General features: G+C 48.8%; 1 protein-coding gene across 1 annotated transcript in view; it reads left to right on the top strand.

Moving 5' to 3' along the window:
- LOC308263628 (inhibitor of carbonic anhydrase-like) overlaps positions 1-19,912 on the top strand; it is a gene marked incomplete at both ends in the record, with an annotated part of 49,775 nt that overhangs the window by 16,031 nt on the left and 13,832 nt on the right. The window contains 8 exons of the mRNA XM_080696613.1: positions 2,223-2,394; positions 3,928-4,070; positions 8,751-8,841; positions 9,338-9,419; positions 12,569-12,687; positions 12,769-12,924; positions 15,817-15,958; positions 18,081-18,145. Of these exons, the coding sequence (XP_080552739.1) occupies positions 2,223-2,394; positions 3,928-4,070; positions 8,751-8,841; positions 9,338-9,419; positions 12,569-12,687; positions 12,769-12,924; positions 15,817-15,958; positions 18,081-18,145 (970 nt within the window). The remainder of the gene's footprint in view (positions 1-2,222; positions 2,395-3,927; positions 4,071-8,750; positions 8,842-9,337; positions 9,420-12,568; positions 12,688-12,768; positions 12,925-15,816; positions 15,959-18,080; positions 18,146-19,912) is intronic.

Raw genomic sequence — 19,912 nt, 5'->3', positions numbered from 1 at the left:
ATCATCATCACCATCACCACTACTCTGCAGGAAATGTCAGCCCCAGTGACCCCTGACAGCTTCTTTGGGGCACACAGCTTAGGCCCCAGGGCCCAGAATCTTCCCAGATACACCATCCCGGGCATTGCCCCACTCTCTACAAGCACACCGTGCAGGTCCCCGGGGCCATGTGAGTCCACCTGGGGGTGACGGCACAGACACACCTGGTTCCTCCTCCTATGCCCACCTGAGGGCTGTTCAAGGACCATCACCGTCATCACTATCACCATCATCACCATCACCACCACCACCATCACCACCATCACCATCACCATTACCACCATCACCATCACCACCATCACCACCACCATCATTACCATCACCACCATCATCACCATTATCATCACCATCATCATTACCACCATCCCATCACCACCATCATCATCACCATCACCACTACCACCATCACCATCATCACTATCACCATCATCAACATCATCATCATTATCATCACCATCACCACCATCACCATTACCACCATCACCATTATCATCACCATCACTACCATCACCATTACCACCATCACCATTACCACCATCACCATCATCATCACCATTATCACCATCACCATCACCACCATCACCATCACCACCATCACCATCATCACCATTACCACTATAACCATTACCATCAACATCACCACCACCACCACCACCACCACCATCACCACCATCACCATCACCACCATCATTACCATCACCACCATCACCATCACCACTATCACCATCACCATCACCACCATCACCATCACCATCATCACCACCACCACCATCATCAACATCATCATCACCACCACCATCAGCCCCATTATTATCACCATCAGCATCAGCATCAGCATCATCACCGTTTGTGGTGCTGCAATTGAACTCAGGAGCATTCTCCCTCCAAGTTACACCCCAGCTCTATTTTTTAAAAATTGGAAACAGGGTCTTGCTGAGTTGCTAAGGGCCTCACTAAGTTATTGATGCTAGCTTTGAACCTGAGATCCTCCTGTCTCAGTCTCCCAAGTACATGCGACACCACACCTTGTACTTCTCAACTTATGATGGGTTATATCTGGCTAAACCCATTGTCATGGCAAAACTTCTTAAGTCAAACCATCCTAAGTTGGGGAGCGCCCAGACTGTTTTTCTCTATGTAAACCTATGATAAAGTTTAACTTATAAATCAGGCCCAGTAAGAGATTAACAATACTAGCTGATAGTTGGAGATTTTCTCTCCGGGACTTGGAGAGTCTTCTTCTGAAAGGATGCGGACAGTTGTGGAAGGCCACTGACAACTTTATTCAGGGTAATGGGCACTTATGTATCATAAAACGTGGAAGAGCAAGCCGGGGTATCTAGGACAAAGGATTGGATGGCGTGTGAGTCAAAGAAAAACTAACAACACTTAAATATTTTTCAGCTAATCCTAAACTTAATCAAGAATGCACGTGCCTAGGAGAACACACGGGTTTGCGTGTGGCCATGGCTCTTGGAGCAGCTTGTGGACTTGGCCCTGCGCCTAGTCCTCGGGGGCCTCTTCCTACAGCATTTGCCTTCAGCCAGACCTCACAGCTAGTAACAAAAGAGAACACAACACTATATCCCATTAAAAGTACTTTAAACTGACTATTTGGGGAAATTTCCATTTACTGTTTTTGAGTGTGGCTAACTGGAGGTAACTGGAACTTGGAAAGTAGATGGTGTGTTAAGGGGTCTCCTGCATATTTCTCTCTGCTTTCCTTATCTGGTTTGGGGTTTGTTTTGTCTTTATCTGTAACTCAAGGTCTGCCTCCCTCTTTTACCCTTCCTTTCCTTCCTTTTTTTTTAACCTCTGAGCTACACTTCTAGCCCTCCTTTTTTTTGGAGGTACTGGGGTTCCTGGAAGCCCTTCTATACCCGGGCTACACTCCCAGACCTATTTTTTTATTTTTGGAAACAGGGTCTCCTAAGCCAGCGCGGCTGGCTTCGAACCTGCGCGATCCTCCTGTCTCCGCCTCCCAAGCGCGGGGATTACAAGCGTGCGCCACCACGCCCGGCTTACACTTCTAGCCCTTTTTATTTTTCATTTTGAGACAGAGTCTCACTAAATTGCTGAGGCTGGCCATGAACCCATGATTCTCCATGTCAGCCTCCCAAGTACTGGGATTATAAGAATGCACCACCACACCTGGCTTATTTATTTATTTATCCTTTGAACAGGAAAAATTTGGAGCAGTCAAGTCATCAGGATTCCAGCTCTTTGGCTCCCCCCACGGGAAAGACCTGCTGTTTACCGATGCCGCCCGTGGGTTTTTAAAGGTCCCTCCTAAGATGGACGCCAAGTTGTTCCTGGGATATGAGTATCTTTCTGCCATTCAGTATTTAAAGAGAGGTATGTAAGGTCTTGGACAGTGCCTGGCCGGGGTGACAGGAGGGACCATGAGTTGCGGGTCTCTGGGTGCTGCAGGCCTCGCCTGACCCTGCTGACCTACAGCGCCCAGGGAACTATCAATTGAACTGGGCTGAGGAGGGGATTTTCTGCTCTGCTCAGAGAAGGGCCTGAAGTCTGTGACTACAAAAGGGGTTTGAAGCCGGGCATGGTGGCCCACGCCTGCAGTCCCAGTACTTGGGAAGCTGAGATAGGAAGATCTCAGCAAACTAGCGAGACCTTGTTTCAAAAGCAAAATAAAAAAGGTCTGGGGGTAGATTGCCTCTGGGCTCAATCCCCAGTACCAAAAAAGGGGGGGCTGCTTTGAAGCCCTTATTATAGTCAAGCAGAAATGATAACGGTCCCGTCGACTTTCCTAACCGGGCTGTCGGCCCGGTGACAGGCGTGTTTGACAGGGCCAACAGCCCATCCGTCTTAGTTATTAGTCACCACCTCGCTGCTCTAACCCCAAGGCTGGGCTCGTAACTTAGAGGAAGGATGATTTATTTGCTCACGGTTTCGGGATTCAGTCCACGTGAGGCCGGGGACTGCGGATCTCAGGACATGGCGGCAGGGAGTGGAGAGAGGGAGAGTGCAGTCTCCGTTCTCCCATCATGGAGGCCGGAAGCAAGAGAGGGAATGGGAGGAAGGTGGATATACAGTCCCAAGGCCCAGCCAGCCACGTCCCTCCAGCCCAGGCCACCCTGATAAATCCATCCCGGTGGATTCATCCCCTGCTGGGGTTACACAGCTGCCTTTCAACACTGCAGGCCCGTGTCCTTGGGGCCCGGAGCTTTCCATCGCCAGCCTTTCAGTCTTAAAGTGAGAACACGCTGCTACTCCACCGGGGCCCAGCAGGAATGCCAGGGCTTCTGAGTCCAGCTCCTGACTTCTCCCGGATCTCCGCACCTCCTTTCTCCTTCTCTATCTCCCCCCTCCTTTGAGTCAGTCAGTAGTTACTGAGTGGGCCGGGCGTGGTGGCGCACGTTCGTTCGTAATACCAGCATTCGGGAGGCTGAGACAGGAGGATTGTTCAGCTACTTAGGCCCCTTGTAACTCAGTGAGACCCTGTTTCCAAAAATAAAAGACTGAAAAAGAGGGCTGGGAGTGTAGCTTGGAGGTAGAATGCCTCCGGGTTCCACTCCCAATATTGCCGCACACACACAAAAATTTACTGAGCAGACACCACAGACAGCCACCATGTGGGACGTGGGCAGGGCGGGGAGCAAAGCCAGCCAGCCAGTGTCCACCCAGAACAGGACTTGGGGATGAGCCGCTGGGGCCTGCTCCCAGGATGGGGAACCCAGTTCTGGAAGGGAAACTCTAGAAGGCCTTGGCTTGGGTTCCGCTTCTCCTGGAGGGAGGTGGGCAGGAATTAGCAGTGTAGGAGGAATGGGTCAGCCCCCTTTGCGGCCGCCAGCAAGGGCCCGTCAGGCAGCCACTCTGCTGCCTCCTGGGCTCCCTTTTGCCTCCCTGGCTCTCCTCCACCCACCCCAGGTACAGAACACCCCGAGAAGCTGCGGTGGTGCACGGTGGGTGAGCACGAGAAGGCCAAGTGTGAACTGTGGAGAGTGGTGAGCGGCGGGATTTTGACGTGCGTTGTGGAGGAGACCACTGAGGACTGCATTGCCGCCATCACGGTAGGAGCACCCGCCACAGCTCGGCTCTGCCGTGCAGATGCTGTGCGCTGGGCCCTCCCCAGGAGCCCCTCAAACAGCCGCCCAGGGCTCCTCGGGGCTCAACTCTGGAGTTGGGGAGCTCGGAGGGGGCCCTGCCCAACCGCTGCGCACCCGGCAGGGCCACCTTTTCGGTCCTTAATGTTTTTTTCCGGGTCCTAGAAATACTACTGTTGGCGGCAGATAAATGAAACTGTTCAGAAAATCTCTGCTCAAAGTGGTCCACACCTGGAAACCAGCTGCCCAGAGGCGGAGGGAGGAGGACCGCAGGTCCCAGGACAGGCTGAGCAATGTTGTGACACTCTTAGCAACCTAGTGGGACCCTGCTTCAACGTAAAGAAATTAAGAGAGCAGAGGTATAGCTCAGAGGTAGAATGCGCCTGGCTTGAATACCCAGTACCGCTAAAACAAACAGAAAAGAGAGAAGAAAGAAAATTAAGAAAACTCATCCCTTCAACACGCAGAGGTCGTCTCGCAATTTATTTTTTCAATCATCACATAATTTCTGAATGATGTTGTATTATGAACCTTCCAATCTTCTATAGGCAGTTAATATTTTTATAATCAGGTTAAAATATATAAATAAAGCCGGGCGTGGTGGCGCACGCTTGTCATCCCAGCATTCGGGAGGCCGAGACCGGAGGATCGCGGTTTGCGGACAGCCTCGGCTACCTAGTGAGGCCCTTCACAACTCAGTGAGACCCTGTTTCAAAATAAAGAATAAAAATTAGGGCAGGGGGTGTAGCTCGGAGGCCAAATGCCTCTGGGTTCCATCCTCAGACCCCCAAGATGTGTGTGTGTGTGTGTGTGTGTGTGTGTGTGTGTGTGTGTGTGTGTGTAAAACTGTCAAACTTAGAATGGCTGTACAGGAGTCTTGCTGATTATACAGCATCTTGAATTCCTCACCTGTAAGGGTTACAACTGGAATGCTCAGAATAGTGCCTGGCAGAGGAATCAGTCAATATTGTTGTTGTTGTTGTTGTTGTTGTTATTATTATTTTAGTGGTACCGCAGATTGAACCCAGAGGTATTTTACTTCTAAACTACACTCCAAGCCATAGTTTATTTTTTTGTGGTACTGGGGATGGAACTCAGGGCATTCTACCTCCCAGCCACACCCCCAGCCCTATTTTTTATTCTTCATTTTAAAACAGGTTCTCACTAAATTGCAGAGGGCTTCACTAAGTAGCTGAGGCTGGTCACGAACCTGTGATCCTCCCATTTCAGCCTCCCAAGTACTAGGATTACAAGTGTGTACCACCATGCCTGGTTTATCATTATTATTTAATGTTTGGGCCACGGTTGGCGTACTTGCTTAGATAATGAAATATTTAACTATATACATATTTTTTATTTTTTAGTGATATTGGGGATGGAACCCAGGGGTTCTTCTAACTCTGGGCTATACTTCCAGACCTATTTTATACTTTATTTGGAAACAGGGTCTCACTGAGCTGCTGAGAGCCTCACTAAGTAGCTGAGGCTGGCTTCGAACCTGCGCGATCCTATCTTAGCCTCCCAAGCACAGGGATTATAAGTGTGCGCCACCACGCCTGGCTAACTATATATATATTTAACAGCTGCATAATATTATACCACATAATTCTGCCTCGATTTACTTAACTAATTTCTAAATGTTTGTGTTTTTGGCTATTTCCAAACCCTTTGCTATTATAAAAAATGTAGCATTGAAAAGTTTTATATCTTTAACTGTCAACATTTCTGAGTATATCTTTGATATTAATGATAGCTAATATTTCTCTTTAAAATATATATATTTATTTATTCATTTATTTATTTGTGGTGCTGGGGATTGAACCAACAGACATTTTTACCTACAAGCTACACTCCAGTCTTATTTTATTTTTTATTTGTAAACAGTATCTAGCTAAGTAGCTGAGGCTGTCCTTGAATCTGCGATCCTCCTGTCTCAGCCTCCCGAGTACTGGGATTACAGATGTACACCACCATGCCTGGCTGATAGCTAGTATTTCTTCTGTTACCTCCTATGTGCCAAGCATGCTAATGAGTTTTGCCATTACCTTATTAATCTTTTTGATAAGCCTTCGAGGTATTTCTTACCAACTTCAGGGATAGAAGTACTGTTTAGGGTTGTGTGCTTTGGAATAATTTGGTTACTTCAGGAATTACAGTGCCTAAGACTAAATCTTAGTGAGCATATATTACACAAATTATTTAACCTCTCCCTGCTTCAGTTCACTAATCTATCAGAAAAGGAAATTTATCACCAGGTGTGATGGCTCAGGCTTGTAATCCCAATACATGGGAGGCTGAGGCAGGAGGATCACAGGTTCAAGGCCAGCCTCAGCTACTCGTGGGCTCTCTGCAATTCAGTGAGACCCTGTTTTAAAATAAAGAATATAGGCCAGGCGTGGTGGCGCACGCTTGTAATCCCCGCGCTTGGGAGGCTGAGACAGGAGGATCGCGCAGGTTCGAAGCCAGCCTTAGCTACTTAGTGAGGCTCTTGGCAACTTAGTGAGACCCTGTTTCCAAATAAAATATAAAAATGGGTCTGGGAGTATAGCCTGGAGGTAGAAAGCCTCTGGGTTCCACCCCCAATACCACCAAAAAAATAAAATAAAATAAAAATAAAAAATATAATAGGGCTGGAGGTATGTATAATTTGGAGGCAGAATGCCCCTGGGTTTAATCCCCAGTGCCATAAAAAAAAGAAAAATTATAATACCTGTGTTACTGGAATTTGTACAGAACACATAGGTAATCACTGGTATTTAGAAAAAAGCTGATATAAGAGATTGGTATACTTTTTAGATTTCTAGAAGGGCAGTTAACAAGTTAAAAGTGAACACTGTTAGCCAGGCAGTGTGGTGCATGTTTACAATCCCAGTATTTTGGAGGCTGAGATGGGAGGATTGCAGGTTTGAGGCCAGCCTCAGAAGCTTAGTAAGACTTTCAGCAACTTAATGAGACCCTGTTTACAAATAAAAAATTAAATGGGTCTGACGGTGTAGCTCAAAGGTAGAAGGCTCCTGTGTTCCATACTCAGTACCACCAAAAACAAACAAACAAATAAATAAGTCTAGGTGTATAGCTTAGAGGTAGAATGCCTCTGGCTTCAACCCTCAGTCCTGAAGAAAAAAAAAAGAACAGTGTTTATATATTTGTTTATATTTATTTTGAAGAATATAATTATAGAAAGCTGGGTATGTGGTGGTGCATGTTTGTAATCCCATTACTTGGGAGGCTGAGACAGGAATATTGCAAGTTTGAAGCCAGCATCAGCAACTTAATAAGGCTCTCAGAAACTTAGATGAGACCCTGTTTCTAAATAAAAAATAAAATAGGTCTGGGAGTATAGCCCAGAGGTAGAAAGCCCCTATTTGGGTGCTACTACCAAATTATCCCAGTACCACAAAATTAAAAAATAAATAAAATAAAAATAATTATATGAACATAATTAACAATTTATACATTTTTTTTGGTGGTACTGGGGGTGGAACCCAGAGGCTTTCTACCTCCGGGCTATACTCCCAGACCCATTTTATACTTTATTTGGAAACAGGGCCTCCCTAAGCTGCTGAGAGCCTCACTAAGTAGCTGAGGCTGGCTTCGAACCTGCGCCATCCTCCCGTCTCAGCCTCCCAAGTGCAGGGATTACAAGTGTGCGCCACCACGCCCGGCTAACAATTTATACATTTTCCTCTGTATTTAGAAAATTAGTTGAAGTAAGTTAATTATTAATGAGTTATTTAATAGTTTTTTGTGTATTTTTTTTTTTTCGGTACTAGGGATGGAACCCAGGGGCATTCTATCTCTGAGTTAGACCCCCAGCCCCGTTTTTTATTCTTTATTTTAAAACAGGGTCTCACTGAGTTCGCAAAGGACCTCACTAAGTAGCTGGTCGCACATCCATACTCTCCTGTCTCAGCCTCCTAAATGCTGGGATTACAAGCACGCGCCACCACGCCCAGCTTATAAAATAGTTTTTATTGAAAGCATTTGTCATTCCTGGGTTCTGAGCAGAGTGCTAAGGGGGTTATGGGATATATGCCCTTGTTTGAAGGAGAACATACTCCCTAAAATAGATTCAATACTGTCCCTGAGCCTGGCCATGTGGATTGTGGATCTGACCCTGGTCACACAGACGGTGTGGTCAGGGCATGTCCCGGACTCAGCCTGGGCCCCCTGGGGGCACACAGAGATGTCCGAGTGTGGCCTGGGCCTCCTGGGGGCACACAGAGATGTCCGAGTGTGGCCTGGGCCCCCTGGGGGCACACAGAGATGTCCGAGTGTGGCCTGGGCCCCCTGGGGGCACACAGAGATGTCCGAGTGTGGCCTGAGCCCCCTGGGGGCACACAGAGATGTCCGAGTGTGGCCTGGGCCCCCTGGGGGCACACAGAGATGTCCGAGTGTGGCCTGAGCCCCCTGGGGGCACACAGAGATGTCCGAGTGTGGCCTGGGCCGGGCATCCACTCCTGGGCCAACAGCACCAAGGCGGGTCCTGTCTTCTGAAGCCCACGTGTACGTGGTAGAGGACTCGGGTGATCTGAGGTCTGGCCCATCAAGGGCGAGTGAGGTGGAGTCAGCGTGATGGGAGCCTCGGAGGGCCAGCGGGACGGGAGACAGTCACTGTCCCACCACTGATGGCTTTCTCAACTTCAGAAAGGAGACGCTGATGCCATGACCCTGGATGCAGGATTTGTCTACATTGCGGGCCAGTGTGGCCTGGTGCCTGTCCTGGGGGAGAACTATGGTAAGTGGGGGGAGGGCCTGGACGTAGAAAGGGGAAGAAATAACGTCGTGTGGAACAGGATACTAGTAACTATTGTTGAGGTGTTAGGGAACTAGTTGATAAAATACCCCTCCCTAGAGTCAAAACCAGTGAAGAAGCTGGGCATGGTGGCACATGCCTGGAGTCCCAGTAATCCCAGGACTTGGGAGGCTGAGGCAGGAGGATCACAGGGTCAAGGACAGTCTCAGTAATTTAGCGAGACTCGCAGCATCCTAGAGAGACTCTGTTTCAAAACAAAAAATAAAATAAAATAAAATAGGGCTGGGGGTATAGCATGGAAGTAGAATGCTCCTGGTTTCAATTTCCAGTTCTCCCCCCCCCCAAAAAAAAAACCAAAAACAACAACAGTGAAGATACAGAAGCAGGAGTTGGGCAGAAAAGTCTCAAAATAATACTCTTGTTACTGAGAGAGCGCAATGCTTGCCGATGGCTGTGTTAGAGCTGCCCACTAATTCAGGACAAGATGCCGAGGGGACCGCACAGTTACTGCAGACGAACCTGGCCAAGATCTGCGGCTATCTCACCCCTCTTTCCCTTCAGTAGGCATCTTATTTTCTTTCTTTTGCATCTGCCTGAGAATGGAATTATCAATGCTGGTGTGGAACCTAACTTTTAGATGGGAAAGGGCAGAGGGAGAGGTGTTGAAGGGGCCTGCAGAACCTCAGCTCGCTGGCAGCCAGTGACCGACGGCTTAGGTAGCGTCTCAGTCAGCATCTCACTGCTGTAGTCCTAAACAACAGGCCACACAACTCAGAGGAAGGAAGGTTTATTTGAACATAGTTCTGAACACTCAGGGGTTCAGGCCATGTTAGGTCAGGTCTGTGGAGCTCAAGGCATGACAGCGGGAGAGCACAGCTCTGCTCTCATATGTCAGAGAGGGAGAGAGCAGGGGCGGAGGGACCACGTGTAACCCCCAAGGCCGCATCCCCAGGGCCCCTCCTCGGCAACCAAGCCCCACCTCCAGTATGGCTGCCTACTCCCAAGAGGTCTCGGGGAACATTCTAGATCTAAGCCATTAATTACAGTTAATGCTTCTCCTTTTATTCTTGCTGCTTATGATCAAGAAGGTTTGGGTAGAGAACTCTGAGAGTTTAATGCCATGTACCTTGATTGCTTCTGTTTTTTTTTAAAATTTAGAGCCTAACCAGTATGGTAAGCAGCTTGGGTCGAGATGTGTGAACACACCCTTAAGAGGTGAGTGGGAGCCAGTAACACTGGGTTCACCTTTCCAGTTTCTGTCTGTGGTTCAGGACTCGCTCCACCAGCACAAGCACTTACACAGTGCTGGGTAGGAGTCCCTGAATAAAGCATGATGATTTCCGTTAGAATTGGGATTAAGTCAAGAGTGATAGTTCCTACCAAAGACTGCAATAAACATAAGAAAGAGAGAGAGAGAGAGAGAGAGAGAGAGAGAGAGAGAGAGAGAGTGTGTGTGTGTGTGTGTGTGTGTGTGTGTAAGATAGTGCAGGCATGAAAAGAGATTAAAATGTTATTAGAAAATAATATTGTAACCCTAGAAAATAAAAAACTTAATATTAAGAAAGGAGTTACCAAAGCTCTTTTTTTTTTCTTTTGAACTTCAACAGAAATACTTAGGGGGGCATTTCAGAGTCAGACATTCCAATCCCACATGGACAGAGGGATTATAAATAAGTGGCCTGTGAGAGGGGGAAATGAGTCACAATATGAATGCCCACCAGGGAGCTGGGCGTGGTGGATAGGATCAGAGGTTCAAGGCCAACCTCAGCAAGTCGCACAGCAACTTAGCAAGACCGTGTTTCAAAATAAAAAATAAAATAGGCCTGGGGATATAGCCTGGAGGTAGAAAGTCCCTGCATTCAATCCCCAATACCACAAAAATAAGTAAATAAAAGTCCACCACTGGGGAGATTTTAACATATGATACTTGTCATAGGACACAACCTAGATTCAACCAGTAACAGAATGAAATCGGTATGTTTGTTTCTTTTGAATTAAAAAGCTATGCACTACATATTATTGAAGAACAGAGCAACTTGCTGAAAATAATGCCTAGCAAAATTCTATTGAAATAGTAGAGTCTTGTGTGCAACTGTATGTGGGTGCATGCATGTAGACATGTCAGGGAGCAGTGGTATGTGTCTGTGTGGCTCAGGACCTAATCATGATACTTATTAGCAAGGTCTCTGCTACAGGAAGATGTGGGAGTTCAAGATATTCTTGTTACCTGGGAGAGTGGCAGACAGAGGCTAGCAGCAGCAGCTCTACAATACATTTTCAGAGAGCTCTGAACATGGGTATTGAAATTGCATCTTGGCACCCACCATGACAAATATACTGTAATCCTTTATTGTGTGTGTGGAATTAGGATCGAACCCAAGGGCATTCTACCTCTGAGATATATCCTATTTTGTATTCTTTATTTAGAAACAGAGTTTCACTGAGTTGCAAAGGGCCTCACTAAGTAGCTGAGGCTGTCTGCAAACTATGATCTCTCCGGTCTCAGCCTCCCAAATGCTGGATTACAAGCGTGCACCACCATTCTCAGCTCTTACTTTACTTTCTAATTTTAAAACAGGGACTCCCTAAGTTGCAGAGGGCCTCACTAAGTAGCTGAGGCTGGCCGTGAACCTGTGATCCTCCTGTCTCAGCCTCCCAAGTACTGGGCTTACAAGCATGCCTAACCATGCCCAGCTCATCTGTAGTCCATTTCTAAACACATATATTTAATAGAAATATTAGAAGTGTGCATCATATGAGTAATTATGTATGTGTGTGCCAGCAGTTTGTTGCTGTGACCAAAATACTTGATGAGGACAACATAGCAGAGGAAAATGTTTACCTTGGCTCATGGTTTCAGGGTTCAGTTCATGGTGAGCCAGCTCCATTGCACTGGGCCTGGGGTGAAGCAGAGCATCAAGGCAGAGAGGCATGGTGGAGGAGAGGGAAAGGGAGGAGGGGGGAGACAGAGAGAAAGAGAGAGACAGAGAGAGAAGGGGCCATGGCAAAGATAAGCCTTCCTAGGGTGCATCCCCGGTGCCCGGCTTTGTCCAGCTGGGTCCCGCCTCCCAGTGCATTCAGACATAGATGGGTTAATTCAGTGATGAGGTCAGAGCTGTCATGACCCAGTTACTTCCCCAAAGCCCCACCTTCGAGCACATGAAACTTAAGGGAGACACACACACACACACACACACACACACACACACACACACACACACACTACTGTTGTTGTCTACTCCCTGATAGAGCAAGCTTGCTCAGAAACCTTGAGTCTTCTCTGAGGAGGCCCTGCTCTTTGCTGGAAAGGACAGGCAGAGTGCACCCGCCAGCAGTCGGTGAAGAAACGCAGCACAGTTTTAAGCAGGAAGGTATTGAATGCAGGGAATTTGATGCTAGTGGGAAGTAGATACGAGGCTCCCATAATGACTCCCACCCAGAATGAAATGGAGCCAGCTCCCGGTGAAGGCCACCATGGCCAAGGCCTTTCTAAATACAGTGACTTCGAGACAGGCCCTGTGGCTGTGATCCAGGGATGGGGGCCAGAAGCCCAACAGCTATTGGCCCTGTGATTTCTGTAATAGCCTCTAATCTGCTGAGGTGGAGAAGGGAGAGCTGGGCAGAACAGACTCACATTTCCAGACTCCGTTCCTAGCAGATGATGGTAAAGGGAACAGCAGAAGACCCTGTGTCTCTCCCACCCTCCCAGCATCAACTCCTGCCTTGCACTGAGGGCAGAGCTGCCAGAAAGCACAGGAGGGGACGGGACAGAAGCAGAAAGCGCCCGGCTCACCTGCCCTGCCCAGAGGCACGCTCTGGCCTGCGAAGGCGGGCGGTCACCTCTCCCTTCAGCCCCCCCCCCCAAAAAAAAAAAGAGCAGACATTGAATGCCGGCCTCTCCATTGCAAGGTTCCTATGTGGTGGCCGTGGTTAAGAAGTCAGATCCCAACATCAACTGGAACACACTGAGAGGGAAGAAGTCCTGCCACCCCGCCATGGGCACGTCTGCAGGCTGGGACATCCCCATGGGTTTAATCTACAACCAGACTGGGTCCTGCAGATTTGGTGAGTATGTTCCAGAGGTGTGGCCTTGCTTCCCAGGGTCTGTGCCTGGGGAGAGGAGAGAGAAGGGAGAGCTCCATCCATTAGGCAAAGCAAGTGTGTGTGCGTGTACGATTTTCACACTTAAACCAAATTGGCTATTTTTAAATTTTTTTATTTATTCATATTTTTGCGGTACTAGGGATGGAACCCAGGGGCATTTCTACCTCCGAGCCACACCCCAGCCCTATTTTTTTTTTTTTTTTGGTGGTACTGGGGTTCCTGGAAGCCCTTCTACCCCCGGGCTACACTCCCAGACCTATTTTTATATTTTTGAAACAGGGTCTCTTACGCCAGCGCGGCTGGCTTCGAACCTGCGCCATCCTCCTGTCTCCGCCTCCCAAGCACGGGGATGACAAGCGTGCGCCACCATGCCCGGCGTCCTATTTTTTATTCTTTATTTTAAAACAGAGTCTCACTGAGTTACAAAGGGCTCACCAAGTAGCTCAGGCTGGCCTCTAACTGCGATCCTCCTGTCTCAGCCTCCCAAATGTTGGGATTACAAGCGTGTGCCACCACGTCCGGCTAAATTGTCACTTTTTAAATTGAACATCTACCACCAGTAAGAACCTTGAGTGCTGGATATTTGACATTCCTTCCCATCTCCCTTCGATTCTCACGTTTGGCATTTTATTTTCTTTATTTTGTAAGACTGGACATTGAACCCAGGGATGTTCTACCTGTAAGCGACACCCCCAGCCCTCTTTTATTTTTTAGTTTGAAACAGGGTCTCACTAAGTTGCTGAGGGCCTCACTAATTGGTTGAGGCTGACCACAAACCTGCAGTCCTCCTGTCTCAGCCTCCCAGGTACTGGGATTAAACAATAGTTATTTCGGTGGAACTTGCTGGGACCTCACAGGCCTCTGTCTTCCCTTTTCCCACCTATCTGACAAATCCCCGCCCCTCAGAAGCCCTGCAGCTTGGCTCACTCCCTGTACCTGGGTGGCTGAGCATCTTGGAGAATGTCCCAGGGAGAAGTGGTTATTAGCACTCACGGGCCCCCACTCTTTCTCTGCCCCCCCCAAAAGTCCTGATTGCCCCCACACCTCAAACCCACACCCAGCGGCCAGTCTTTCTCAGCGATGACCCAGCCTGCACCTCAGGGAGACAGTCGAAGCTGTCAGCAAGGTGCCCACAGTGTGTCACTGCCAAGCTCTGGCCTCGATGCCCCTTCCACCAGCCAAGCTCTGTCCCTGCGCTTGGGGGTCACCCCGGCTCCCCTCATACCCACATTTGTTTCTTTTTTTCTGCTCTAGCCAACAATTACAACACGTAAACATACCCAGTGTCTTCCACCTCCCTCCCTCCGTCCCTCCTCTCTCTCTCCCTCATTTCCTTTCCTTTCCCTTCCTCCTTCCTTCCTTCCTTCCTTCCTTCCTTCCTTCCTTCCTTCCTTCCTACCTCTGAGCAACACCCCTAGCCCCCTTTTATATTCGGGCCTGGGGATGGAACCCAGGGGCTTTCTACCTCCAAGCAACACCCCCAGCCCTATTTTTTATTCTTTATTTTGAAACCGGCTCTCACTAAGTTGCAGAGGGCCTCACTAAGTAGTGGAGGCTGGCCAGGAACCGCGATCCTCCTGTCTCAGCCTCCCATGTACTGGGATGACAAGCGTGCGCCACCACGCCCGGCTACCCCCAGGCCTTTTTATTTCTTATTTTTAAACAGGGTCTCACTAAGTTACCGAGGTTGGCCTCGAGCCTGCGCTCCTCCTATCTTAGCCTCCCTCGTGCTGGTTTGATGGGTGTGCACCGCCATGCCCGGCTTCCTTCCACCTTTAGAACTCTTCCCCGTCTCCCAGCAACTCTGGCTCCTGCATCGGTTCCCTTCCCGTCGCTACCCGGCCGCCATCTTGAAAGTGCTTCCAGTCCCCCCTCCCTCCTGCCAACTGGCTTGTCTGAGTATCCACGGGGAGAATTCTGCTGGTGACCACTAAGGACCTCCGTGTCGTCCTACCGGAAGGATGCGCCCAGCCCCTTCCTCCAGACCCCGCAGTACCATTTCCTCAAGACGCCTTGGAACAGTCTCCTGTCTTCCCTGAAAACGCTTTGGCTTGGTTTTTCTCCTGTCCTGCAAGAGCCCCTTTCCCCAGAGCGTAAGACATACCTCAGCTGCTTGAAGCAAGGGTCCCCCAATCTAAACCCAACCCCCAGGCCCCTGTGTACCCGGGAGCCTTGGGTGTACAAAAAGGACGGCTGCACACACAAAGCCAGGTACTCGGCTGGTGCTGGACAGATGCTGGCTGCTACACACCAGTAATCCCAGCACTTGGGAGGCTGAGACGGTAGGATCGCGAGTTCGAGGCCAGCCTCAGCAACTTAGGTTTCAAAATAAAATCCATCTGGGGGTGCAGCTCAGAGGTATAGTGCCTCTGGATTTACTCCCCAGCAACACACACACACACACACACACACACACACACACACACACACTATAACACTCTACCTGGTGTCAATAACTACCAAGTGTATCCTCTTAGGTACACATCCATCCTCTTTTTTCTGCCTCTCTTTCCCTACCCTTCTCTTCTCTCCCTCCCTCTCTTTCTGTGATACTGGGAAGTAAACCCAGGAGTTCACTGAGCTACATCCCCAACCTTTATTATTACTTATTTATTTTGCAGTCCTGGGGATAGAACCCAGGGGCCTTCTACCTCCAAGCTATACCCCCAGCCCTATTTTTAAAAATTCCTTATTTTGAAGCCGGCTCTCACTATAGGCACGCCCCGCCGCACCGGCTTTGCGCTCTCTCTCAGTGGTGACTGGCTACGTCTTGCGTTACTTAGGCCACCTGTGGGAAGGTCCCGGCTTTCCTGCTGTCAGGGATGCGCTAACTCGGATTATCCTTCCTCGCAGATGAATTCTTCAAACACAGCTGCGTCCCTGGGTCTAACCCAGACTCCCGGCTCTGTGATCTGTGCGGAGGCAGCTTCAACCCAGAGCACGTGTGTGTGCCCAACAGCCTCGAGCGGTACTACGGCTCCGGCGGGGCCTTCAGGCAAGAAGCCAGCCCACGTCTCCGCCCCGCCCTGCCCTCACCCTTCCCACCATCCCAGAGTTAGAGAACCACGGCAATCGGAAATGGTCTGGCTCTAGAGCATTCTCCTGTTGACCTGGTGACCTGTAGGTCACCTCAGTGCCCTGGGAGGAACAGGCGCAATGGCGGCAGAGTGCCCTTCCTCTGAGTAGACCAGTCATGGAAGCCTTAGAGCCTCACTTTAAAGGCCACAGGACACACACTGGACACCTTGCTGCTTATACCTACTAGTGAGCAGACTAGTGAGTAACCTTCAAAAACAGATATTCCTAGCTGGGCATGGTGGTACACGCCTGTAATTCCAGAACTTGGGAGGCTGAGACAGGAGGAGCACAGATGTGAGGCCAGCCTCAGCTACTTAGTGAGACCCTCTTTCCAAACAAAAAATAAAATAAAGTAAAATAAAAAGGAATGAGGGTGTAGCTCAGAGGTAGAGTGCCCTTGGTTTCAATCCACAGTACCAAAACAAACAAAAAATCGATATTCCTGGGCTTCATTACCCACTCAAGAAAGACTGCCTGAGCACCCAGTTTGTGGCACTTGCTGTTCTAGGTAGCCGAGTTTTAGCAGCCGGCAAGGCACACGTGGTCCTGCCCTAACCACTAAACATATAAATAAGGAACAGTTACTAGGTGCAGGGGTATGCACCTGCAATTCCAGCACTCAGAAAGCAAGACTCTGTTTCAAAAATAAAAAGCAACTAAAAATAAAAAACTAAATAAATAAAAATAAAAAGTAAATAAAATAGGGCTAGGGTAAAAAAAAAAATCGCTCAGAGATAGAATGCCCCTGGGCTCAATCCCAAGAACCACAAAATAAATGGAAGGAAGGAAGGAAGGAAGCTCCTTCTAACCATAAGTGCCGCAAAGGAACCAAGGGAGGGATGTGTTGGTGAGCTTTCCATCACTGTAACAAACTGCCTGAGATCATTAGATTGGAGGGAGAAAAGGTCTTTTCTTTTGCTTTTTTTATACGGGTCTGGGGATGGAGCCCAGGGGCATTCGACCTCCGAGCTACACCCCCTGCCCAATTTTTTATTCTTTATTTTGAAACCGGGTCTCACTGAGTTGCAGAGGACCTCACTAAGTAGCTGAGGCTGTCCGCGAACCGCGATCCTCCGGTCTCAGCCTCCCCAATGCTGGGATTACAAGCGTGCCCGCCGCGCCCGGGTAGAAAAGGTCTATTCTGATTCATGTTTTTAGAGGCTCCAGGGTGAGAGCTCAAGATGGAGTAAAACAACAAGCCTCTGGGCCAGGAAGTAAAGGAGATAAAGAGGGAGCGGCTGGGGTCCAACCGTCCCTACTGAGGACACAGCTCTAGTGACCGAAAGACCCCCCACGGCCCCGCCTCCTCGACTCCGCCACCTCCCACACCACCAGGGGAAGAAACCGTGTATATGTGTGTGTGTGGGTACTAGGGATTGAACCCAGAGGCACTCTACCTCTGCGTTATACCCAGCCATATATATATATATATATATATATATATATATATATATATATATATATATATATATATATATATTCAGCTAGGTTGCTGGGAGTCTCACTACATGCTGAGACTGTCTTTGAAGCTGCGATCCCCCTGTCTCAGCCTCCCAAGTACTGGGATTCCAGGCATGCGCTACCACGCCTGGTGGTAAAACAGATTTTTGTTTACGTGTTTAATGTGTCTCATAAAGCATGTACCTTGAACGCAGGGGAACATTTTTCATGGGCTCAAGCGTGAAGCACACTCGCTCCCAGTAATGCCCAGGGCACACCTGAGTGTGACTGCGCTCCTCCTCCACAGCCCTACGCCAACCCTGCTCAGGCTGGTGGGCATCTCTGGTGCGAGTTTTGCTCCACGCAGAGAGTCGCGTGTTGGAGATCCCTGTTAAGGACACAACATGAACACCCCTTGGGAGAAACTGGCCAGGATTGAAAACGAGGCAGCTGTCTCCTTCTATTACGCTCCTGTCCAGTCCCCAGGGATGGATGTGCGGTGGCCTGGGAGGAAGGTTCGGTGTGTGGGGTGGCCGTGACTCCCTCGGCGTCTCCCTCTGCTCCTGTGAACCATCACTCACGCGGCCCTCGCTGTGCAGGTGTCTGGTGGAGAAGGGAGATGTGGCCTTCCTGATGCACTCCACGGTCCTACGGAACACCAACGGTAAGTGCCTGCGCTGTCCTTCCCTGCCCTGGAAAAGTCCAAGTCTCCGTGTGCAGTCTCTTACCTAGCAGGCAACCGGGGAAGTTCATTAACCAATTAGTCTCCGGTGACTTAGATCTTAACATTTTATTTTCTATGGTACTGGGGATTGAACTCAGGGGTGTTCTTTCTCTGAGCTATACCCCCAGATTTTTCGATTTTTTTATTTGGAAAAAGGGTCTCACTAAGTTGTCGAGGCTGGCTTTCAACCTTCAATCCTCCCATATCAGCCTCCCGAGTACTGGATGTGAAGCACCACTCTCAGATTTTCCGTTTTATTTTTAAAAGTTATATTGAGCCAGGCGTGGTGGCGCACGCTTGTTATCCCAGTGCTCAGGAGGCTTAGACAGGAGGATCATCCGGGTTTGAAGCCAGCTTCAGCTACGTAGTGAGGCTCTCAGAAACTTAGTGAGACTCTCTTTCCAAATAAAATATAAAATAGGTCTGGGAGTGTAGCCCAGAGGTAGAAAGCCCCTGGATTCCACCCCCAGTGCCACATACACACAAAACATTATATTGAGGCCGGGTGTGGTGGCACATGCTTGTAATCTCAGCATTTGGGAGCTGAGACAGAAGGATCCAGGTTCGTGGCCAGCCTCAGCTCTTAGTGAGGCCCTCTACAACTCAGTGAGACCCTGTTTCCAAATAAACAATAAAAAATAGGGCTTGGGGTGTAGCTTGAAAGTAGAATGCCCCTGGGTTCCATCCAAGGTACTGCAAAAAAAAAAAAACAAAAAAAAGTTTTATAGATGCCAGGCATGGTGGTGCACACTTGTAATCCCAGGATTTGGGAGAGTGAGACAGGAGGATCACAGGTTTGAAGACAGTCTTGGCGACTTAGTGAGGCTCTCAGCAACTTAGTAAGAACCTGTTTTCAAATAAAAATATAAAGTAGGGCTAGGGGTGTAGCTCAGAGGTAGACTGTCCTCGGGTCCAGTCCCTAGTTCCACAAAAATAGTTTTTATTGTGTGTTTTTCTGTCTTGTGTCTCTTGAGGGATCGGTGGTTGGTGTCCTTCCGCCAGTGAGGGTGGAGGATGACTGGAAAGAGAAGACAAACAAGGATTAATACACATAATCCTATGCCAGCATTTGTTAAATAAGACCACCAAGTAGTGGGGGAAATAAAGCCCCACGTTGGGCGCCACGTGCCGGAGTCCAGCCCTAGCAAGAGTCGGGGGTCCGCGAGTGGTGGGGTGAGGAGTCGGCGAAGTACAGTGGAAAAACAGCATGCAGACTCGATGGAGGGTGAAGCTGCCCTCTGTGTTTTCCAATTTTGCTCTCCCTACTTTCGGTTTTGGCAAGCATTTTATACTTTCATTTTTGGCTACATTCTATTCTTACAATTTTTTCCAGAATTAATGCATCAGTAAGTATACAAAGAACTGATACATCAAGGCAAGGTGACAGACGGCCAGTTTCTTTTTAAGGGAACATTTCCCCTTACAAGCAACTAAGGAAAAGATCAGAAGTTTATTATTAACTACTAATATAATACCATAATAATATCCTGTACTAAGCATTACACTCTCTGATTGATATACATCACTGTTTTTTAATCAATAGGCACTACTGAGGAGGGAACGTTTCATACTTTCCCATGTCCCAAGGCTGTGCCTGGGTACCTGTCTTTCTGCTGCTGTCCACATACCCATTGTACGACCAAGGGGGTAGGGTTACTGGGGGTCAGCAGGCACTCTACCATAGCCTACCTCTGATTACATATGCTG

This window comes from Muscardinus avellanarius (genome assembly GCF_963383645.1).
Source record: "Muscardinus avellanarius genome assembly, chromosome: 5".
NCBI classification, from domain to species: Eukaryota; Metazoa; Chordata; class Mammalia; order Rodentia; family Gliridae; genus Muscardinus; species Muscardinus avellanarius.
Note: the sequence above shows the minus strand (reverse complement) of the source record. Positions and strands in the feature narration are given on the sequence as shown.